At 36.6% G+C, this 8,883-nt stretch overlaps 3 protein-coding genes across 3 annotated transcripts; all 3 read right to left on the reverse strand.

Moving 5' to 3' along the window:
• Nucleotides 1-460: 460 nt before the first annotated feature.
• LOC130663800 (probable RNA-binding protein EIF1AD) lies at nucleotides 461-6,041 on the reverse strand. The gene is made up of 3 exons (XM_057463271.1): nucleotides 5,902-6,041; nucleotides 1,579-1,851; nucleotides 461-1,202 (listed from the first exon to the last, which is right to left on the reverse strand). The coding sequence occupies exons 2-3, from the start codon at nucleotides 1,843-1,845 to the stop codon at nucleotides 1,005-1,007; spliced, it is 465 nt and encodes a 154-aa protein (XP_057319254.1). The 5' UTR covers nucleotides 1,846-1,851; nucleotides 5,902-6,041; the 3' UTR covers nucleotides 461-1,004.
• Nucleotides 1,842-6,042, reverse strand: LOC130663796 (DNA polymerase subunit gamma-1, mitochondrial). Its single transcript, XM_057463264.1, has 3 exons — nucleotides 5,902-6,042; nucleotides 5,084-5,822; nucleotides 1,842-5,010 (listed from the first exon to the last, which is right to left on the reverse strand). Exons 2-3 carry the CDS (start codon nucleotides 5,818-5,820, stop codon nucleotides 2,001-2,003), a joined length of 3,747 nt encoding a protein of 1,248 aa, XP_057319247.1. The 5' UTR covers nucleotides 5,821-5,822; nucleotides 5,902-6,042; the 3' UTR covers nucleotides 1,842-2,000.
• Nucleotides 6,043-7,871: 1,829 nt separating this feature from the next.
• On the reverse strand, nucleotides 7,872-8,804 carry LOC130664149 (speckle-type POZ protein-like). Its single transcript, XM_057463943.1, has one exon. It carries the CDS (start codon nucleotides 8,802-8,804, stop codon nucleotides 7,872-7,874), a length of 933 nt encoding a protein of 310 aa, XP_057319926.1.
• Nucleotides 8,805-8,883: the final 79 nt, after the last annotated feature.

Genomic DNA, 8,883 nt, shown 5'->3' on the forward strand with positions numbered 1-8,883 from the left:
ATTAAAAGTATTAAAACAGTTAGATTCTAATGGGCGAATGATTATCTTTATAAAAATTTAAAAACACTCAGATAATTAATGACTCTTTGTGAAATAAAAAAGCAATAAATATTTCATTGAATTACGATTGCAAGAGAATAAATTCAGGAGGTATAAAAAAACTGGAACATAAATGTGTCCCTCGCCGACTGTTAGAGTGTATCGAATCCGTGTTATTGGATCTAGTCTTCAGAGGATTCAACATGTAGCCAGAACCTAAAGGAAACTAAAAATAAATAAAAGTGTTTCGATACCAGACTACAATAGACTTTGTCGCATCCGCTATTTGCATCATCCAATGAAACGGGCTAAAGGATTTTCAATTTTAAATTAAAAATAAAAAAAAATTTATCAACTATCGGGTGCATTTGATTGAAATAGTTGATACGTATCAACCACAAACAAGAACTTAGCAAGTCTCTTACTTTCGAAAATAAAAATATGAATAAAATAAACTATTTTTTTATCACTCATGCAATATAAGTGCTATCTTAGTGCACGCTCTTTTGTTCGCCAAATAGCTGTTTGCCCATTCAACTGTTTCCACGACATTTGTGTGCGTTAAACGATTATCTGCGTGCGACAAGTAAATTTGAGTGCGACAAGTAAACTTGTCGCACTCAAATTTACTTCTTGTCGCATGCAGATTATCGTTTAACCCACAAAAATGTCGCGACAACAGTTGAATCAGCAAAAAGCTACTTGGAGAATAAAACAGCGAGCACTAAGATAGAACTTATACTGCATTAATGATAAAAAAAACTGTGTTCAATTCGTGCGGTGTTGTCGATTACCCACTCGAGCAAATGAGCGCACTCACTTCGTTCGTGCGCTCAACTTTGCTCTCGTGGGCAATCGACAACTTACCGCACTAGTTGTACAATATACTATTATTCATTTAAAAATTTTTATTGCTACTTAATTTATTAATTAAATTACAAATAATATTTTTATTTAATTATTTATCAATCATCTGAGTCAGAAGTTGATGAACTGTCGATATTAGTGTACTGATTATTACGGTTGGTGTTTATAAAAAGATCATCATCGTCATCACTATCATTGTTGGATTTATTTACAGGATGAGGATCTTTGTCTTCAGCTTCCGTCTTATCGAACTCTTTTGGCCACACACTTTGCGATCGGTAGTATTTGATATGTTCCTATGAATAAAAATAAATATGTCGTGATTTAGCGGAGGGAGAGACAAAAAGGAGTGCAAACTGCGGCATTAATTTGCACTGGGTCGTGTTGCCCTCGGCTCGATAGTTCTAAGGGTCGAACTGAAATAGAAAAATTCATCGAGCTGAAGGCAACACGACCCGACAAATTAACGGACCGATTGTACTTAAAAAAATATAAAGTTTTCGGGGACTCGAATACATGATTTTTTTTTTTTAAAGAAAAAAATTCCAGCTGCTGTTAAAAAGAAAATTTTCATCTTTTCGCGGGAAAAATAGAGTACTCTAGAAAAAAAGTACCCAGTTTGCCCCCCTCTTTTATAATTACAATTATAAATAAAAATGAATATAAACATACCTCAGTAAGGACTTTAATAATTTCGGCCTTGACTTTGTCACCCTCGGGTATAGACGCGACGAGAACAAAGTCACCCCGTTTTACATAAACATTATTTCGAAAAATACTCGGCATTGAAACGAGAAATCGTTCGCCTGTACTGTCACTCACTTCATGAAGATTATTACCCCGCGGCTCGACAAGCTGAACTATTGATTGTGATTCCAAGGGAATACTAAAATCCTCTTGAAGCTTTGTAACATGTTTACGTTTAGTAACTTTTGACATTTTTATCTGTAAAATTAAATTTACAAAAGTATTATACTTTACATTTATATTTATTCCAAGATATTTAAACGGATTTAAAGTATCAAACAAATATTATTCTCCGTAAAATATAAAATTATATTAAATAAATTTTATTTTATTTTATTTATCAATCACTAGTTAGAATTTTTTAATCTTTTTTTCTTCAAAGCAGAGTGCCAAGGTCCGAGAGACCCATCAGCTTTATCAGCAGCCTTCCAGACATCAAGACTTTCACCCGCAGGAATTCCGTATCTGCTTTCCATCCCGTAAGGGTTCGACGGAGTCTTGCAGTCGCTGCTCGCCTCCTTCCTGAGCACCGTGTCGACTTCAACGGCCGCGAAAAACGCGACCGACATCGGGAGGTCGTGGATCCCCAGCTTCGCCGCGCAGAAGGACCTCGTCAGCAGATTGGTGACGTGCATCGCCAACGCGGCGTTGTATTTAAACCGTCCCGGTACCAAGTAACGAATTTCGTCGTGGAAAGACAAACAAAACCTGGCGTTGTCTCTCATCAGCCACCGCATGCACACCAGCATCAGATGCAAAAAGTCAACGGCTCCGCTCTGAACGACCCAGTTTATTTTCGTCGGCAGATATTTGTCTTTCAAATCCTCGTCGACTTCAAGCGCGCGACTCAAACGCGAGTTCAAAAACGGAGTCACCGGATGCTTGCTCCCGGCTATTTCTTCAAGTCTATTGAACATCGCCGACTCTGAGCCTCCGCACCACTTGCCCCCGTCAAACATTTCTGCCAAAGACTTTCCGAACAATTTACAGAGTCTGTAAGCATCGTAGCTGGTGTACTCCAAATCTCTTACGTCCTCGCTGATGAACTCGCTCTTGAGCCTGAAAACTTTCTTGCCCTTGGTGATATCGAACATTTTACGCGACTTAGCCAGAGCCTCTGCGTCGGTCATTGCGGGGTTGAATTGCTTGAGAAGTCTCTCGGCAAACTTCTGCCCTGCGCCGTAAATTCTGGCGTAATTAATAACTTTTGCATGGTCACGCGATATACCGACAGCTTTGGCAGTGACACTGTGCATGTCAGTGCCGTTTGATTTATTGCCGATGAGTGTCATCCAGCCGAAAGGTGTTGCGCCATGAGTACCAGCACAATACGCGTCACCGATCAGCGAAGCTATCCAAAGTTCCTGGCTATCAACGTCGGCTCCAACAATATTATAGCCCGGAGGTGCTTGTACCATTGAACGCAGCTCCGACCCAACTCGGTCAATCTGCGCATTTGAAGCTGTCATCCATGTGGCTTCTGTCGCTCTTCTAGTCAAAGTTCCACTCACCACAACTTGTGGTATAATGGCTCCATAACTTTGCCGGCCAATATTAATAGAAGCAGAAGCAGAAGCAGAGGTAGAAGCACTACTACTACTACTATTTGTACTGTTACTGCCTCGACGAACTGCAGAAGGCAAATCGTTGTTGTTCAACCATATCACTAATTGTGACATTATTCTATCACGATTGTTTCTCCAGTATGAAACCATCTTGGCTATTTTTAACACCTCAGTAGCGCTGGAGTCTAAGCCAGCGAGAACGTTTTCGGAAAATTTGTTCAGAAAGTCCTTGGCCAAAGGGTTGCCGACATTGAGCTTGGGTCCGTCTTTGTGTGGAAGTTTTAAAAACCAGCAGCAGTTATCAATAATCACGTCACACCAAATACCAGTGCCTTTATAAAATATATCCGGCGTTGAATTTTTTGATGACTTTGGTTTATTTTTACGACCGCGCCAAAATTCCATTCTGTGCAACTCGTTCTGGACATCGGTCCTCAAAGTAGCCATCGCGTAGCTAGTGTCTGAATTAATTGCGCCCTTATGCGGCAGCGGACACTGCTCCAGAAGCTGCTGCAGCGGCAGCTGAGTGACGACGTCCGGGTCGCTGTTGAAAGGAACCAAAAATCCCCACCCGTGTTCTTTTATGTGATGCAGCGGGTAGTTTTCCCACGTGAGATTGAGCAGCTTCGGAGTGACCTTCATCGACGTGCTGATGTTCTGCGGACCTGGAGCCCAGTTCTCTTCACTCTCCTTCATGCAGAGCTTGCGGTACCACGCGGGATACCCCGGCATCTGCGGCATTTTAACTGGAAGCAGCTTCTTGGTGTCATCTAAATATCCGAACTCTTGTTCCAACTCATCGACCTCGTCCTCTCCATCAGTCAAATACTTTTTGTAGTCCGACTCCTCCTCGACTTTGTCTTCAACCGTGACTTTTTTCGTCGCCTTGCTCTTCACTTTGATAGTCTGCGTGCTCCAGTCCTGGTCCCACATCCACAGATCTTCCTTGTACTTGTCGTCATGCATCAGCTTACAAACTTCATCAGCCCGCTTGGCCAAACTGACCTTGGCTTCATAGTTTAGGTCATCAAAAGTCGCCTCCGACTCCTCAATATAACGCTGCCAATTTGTATTGACCGGCAAGTAGGCCATCCCCAGCTCCAGCATTCCCGCGAACGTAACAGGATGCGGAAACCTTTCTTTAAACAACGGAAATAGTTTTTGCAGTATCTCGTGCGTCACAACTACATCCTTGGCACAGTAATCCATAAGTTTATCAAACGCTCCGCGCACATCCAGCAGCGTGCCCTCAACAAACAAATCCCTCATTGATTTCTCGTGGCTCTTATCGCAGTAAAGTTTGTACACATCAGCCAAATTATTCAAGGAAGTCACATTCAGCCACTCCTCATGGTCCAACGGGTCCTTTTTACTCATCATCAGCGTCCTCTGATAGCTGTTCATACCACTGACCGCAACGTGCAGCGACATGGTATCAACAAATCGCGTCCCAGTGGAGTTCAACCAGTACTGCTCTTTGATCCTCGCTCTGTCATAGCAGACATTGTGCCCGACTATTATTTTCGGTCTCTTCTGGTGCTCATTCAGCTTTTTACCGAACTCCAGAGCCGTGCTTTCGATGGGTATCAGCATGTCCAGCGTGAAGGATCTGCTTTCTACGGGAATACTCGAGCCATCGACCAGCGACTTTGACACCCAGGCGTACCAGGCATCGGCAGTTACCGCAGTGGCGAGGGTCGGCAGTGGCCCTTCTCTCATACAGACCTCGACGTCAAAAATAATACCCTCTTCTAGTGGGTAATCCACCCGCTCGATTTTGTCCCTCGTGTACCTGAGGTAAAAAAATACTGAGATAATTTAAAATATTTTAAATTAATTTTATCGTTTACTGAAAAAATCCGTACCTGGTCCAGCCTTCCTGCAGCTTCCAGCTACGGGGCATCTCGGGGATTGTCTTGACCATCTCCTCGAGGATTTTGAAATAAGGTCTGGCTTGCGATGCGGCGATATTGTGAAAGTGTTCCTCCAAACTGTCGCCTTCCAGGGGCGGCAGATCTATTTCAGCGGCGGGTATTTTGAAACTTTCGTTTATTTTCATACCGAATGCTTCCAATTGTTCTCTCAGTGTTTTTAATTTGTCGCTTGATAATTTTTTATTTTTCTCGGTATTTTTAAATATTTGACTGTGCAAATTTTTTGGTAACATCTGCATATTTAATTCGTTAAAACGAAATTCCTCATTATTATTTTCTGTGTTCTCACAGTCTGATAATTTTGAATTATCAATTAAATTCTCATTGTTTTTATTTTTATCTTTGGATTGATGATTAATTATTTGATCATCATAAAGACTTTGGTCGTTTAAATTTTCATGAAAAAATGTATTGTTAATTAATTTTTTACCGGGAAATTTATTTACGGGATGACGTTTCCTGTCATTGTTAATTGAATAATTTTTTGCCGCTGATTCTTTGGAGCTGGTGGTCGTTGAGGTTAGAGGCGTATTGATCGGCTTGGCACTTTTTTTAATTCTTATTGTACGTTTGGTGACGTTATTTAATTTTTTAACGGAATCATTAATTGACGAGTCTGAACATTTATGACGGATGCAGATGTTTAGCAATTTTATTTTAAGTCTCATGTCTGGAGCCACGAGGAAATGAAAAATAATAATACGGAGTTGACAGAAAAGTTAGTTCTTTAAGTGCGATGGTGGGCTTACCTGTTATTTTTTATAAGTTGTCAGGAAACGTTAGAAAACATTTAGTCGGGTTGAAAATATCCAGAGGAATGCACAGAAATATCATATGTTGAATAATATTATCAGTATTACGATACACGTGTGTAGAATGTTTCGTTGAGGCTCCATTTTTTATCTTTTTTAATCGATTTCTACTTTATCAGTTGATGTATATATATATATATATATATATATATATATATATATATATATATATATATATATATATATATATATATATTTGTATATTATTATTGTTATTATTTTTTTTTTTCATTATAATTAATGGGATTTTTTAATTAAATTTTTTCTAAAAATTCAAATTTTAAATTCGTATCCCAAGATTTTGAATTAAAAATTAAATTTTTCCCTGAAAATTCAAATTTTAAATTCGTATCCCAAGAATTTGAATTAAAATTAATATTTTTCCCTGAAAATTCAAATTTTAAATTTTAATCTCAAGATTTTGAATTAAAAATTAATTTTTTCCCTCAAAATTCAAATTTTTAATTTTAATCTCCATCTTTTGATATAAAAATGAATTTTTTCTTTAAAAATTCAAATTTTAAATTTTAATCCCAAGATTTTGAATTAAAATTCAATTTTTCCCCTGAAAATTCAAATTTTTAATTTTTATCCCAAGATTTCGAATTTAAATTTGTTTTCTTTAAAAATTCAAATTTTAAATTTTAATCTCAAGATTTTGAATTAAAAATTAATTTTTTCCCTCAAAATTGAAATTCTTGATTTTAATCTCCAGCTTTTGATATAAAAATTAATTTTCTCTCTAAAAATTTAAATTTTAAATTTTTATTCCAAGATTTCGATTTAGAAATTAATTTTTTTCCTAAAAATTCAAATTTTTAATTTTAATCTCCAGCTTTTGATATAAAAATTAATTTTTTCTCTAAAAATTCAAATTATAAATTTTAATCCCAAGATTTTGAATTAAAAATTAATTTTTTTCCTAAAAATTCAAATTTTTAATATTTATCTCTAGCTTTTGATATAAAAATTAATTTTCTCTCGAAAAATTCAAATTTTAAATTTTCATTCCAAGTTTTTATACTAAAAATGAATTTCAAAATTTTTAATATCAATATTTTATGTAAAATTAGAATAATTAAAAAAATAATTCTACACGACTGACTAAAAACCAAAATAATAATTATAAATAATAAATTAACGTCATAAAATAATTGTAATCCATATAAAAACTCATCATGAATTTTTTTCGAGTCCTCTCTCAGTTTGTAACCAATCGTATCCTCATGTCAGATTTTTCTGAAGCCGCAATCTATATACTGGAGCTACTGAGATCGTTCCCTTCAGTTTGCATGCAATTCCCATACCCCCACCATTAAATGATGAGCAAGCTCTCAGTACCCTCACTATAAATTATCTCTTCCATCTCTATAGACTGGAGCTGTATGACTTCATTGGAAAATATCGTTTCATGCATTTTTTTTTCTCCCGGATGGAAATTGAGTGGCAGTAACATCACGAATCCCCTCTAAGCCCGTAACTAATATTTTTCTGTCAGATTATTCCAGATAAAAACTGCAAGCTCATTTTTTTTTCGATCTCTGTAAGCAGAAGCTCTATCGCTTCATCAAAAAATACTTTTTTAAATTTTTTCCGCCGTAAAAATAACGAATTACTTCCACATCATTTATTTTAATTAAATTTTTTTTTCTATTTATTTAAATATGGCGGGTAAATTTCAAATTTCGTGTATGAAAGGAAATAACAATAGAGGAAAATAATCAAATAAATTTTTAATTCACATGAAAAATTGTTACAAAATCGTATTAATTTTCTATGATATATGACGTCATCAAATGAACGCAATTTTTATAAAACACTCGGCTTAAAAATCCAATGATAATATTTCGAGTATCTGATTAAATTTTTGTAAGACTGAATAATTGACCCACATTTATTTTAAGTTTTTAGTGAACATGAAGGAATTTTTTAAATGTATTCAAATTTTTCTCAAACTCATTCACTTTATCTGCGGCTCCTCGTAACAAAGTAACAGCCAGACGCGGGTTTTTAATTTGAATTTCCTCAAACGATGTGACGTCAAGAACTTGGTCAATATTTTTATCGATAAACTCAATCGCATACGATTTCAAAACACCAGCATTCGAAGTCTCTGCGACTGTGAAAACGTCAATAATATCGTACATATGTATGTTTTCATAAATAAAGTCCTGACACATGGCTTTCAAACTATCGATCTTCGAATACTTTTCAGGTAAATCGATATCTTTGTCATGTAAATCTGCAGACAGTTCAATTTCCACATTTTCACTATTTTTTTTATCGTCTATCTCTGCCCCGAATTTTTTCCCATCACGAAAAAATTCAATTTGCGAATTATCTTTGACTTTACCCGCCACCTCATTATTTTTAATTCCAAATAAAAAATTCAATTCATCAATCAGCTGACACCTGGGCACCACAAGCTCGTCGTCTCTATCCACGTTCAGTTTCAAAACAACTTGACAAAATATTACAAGGCTACCAAAAAATTTATTCATGACCACCGATCCTTGTCTTGTTATAAACTCACCCGAGCCCCATCCTTTGTGTACGCACTCAAATTTATCTTTATCCCCGACTTTGTCTTCACTATCCCGGACATAATAACTGTACTGGATTCCTCTTTTGCAGGACGACCGGAAATTCAAATCAATCAGCAAACAATCCCCGGTAAAACTTAACAAAAAATGCCATTTATTTTCGCTCCCACCCTCACTGACCTCAAACACTGGCGACTTTATCTCCCGAGTCCCTAATTTTAGGCGATTCAAATTTCCCACCTCCCATAAATAATTAACAGACATCGTTTCTTCACCGGTAATTACTTTGACGGACATCCTCGTAAAAAATTTTGTATTTTGTTTGTTTCAATCCAACGCTTGTTTTGAAACTACAGAAGACAGTTGACTAAATTAC

The sequence above is a fragment of the Microplitis mediator genome, chromosome 2 (genome assembly GCF_029852145.1).
Source record: "Microplitis mediator isolate UGA2020A chromosome 2, iyMicMedi2.1, whole genome shotgun sequence".
NCBI classification, from domain to species: Eukaryota; Metazoa; Arthropoda; class Insecta; order Hymenoptera; family Braconidae; genus Microplitis; species Microplitis mediator.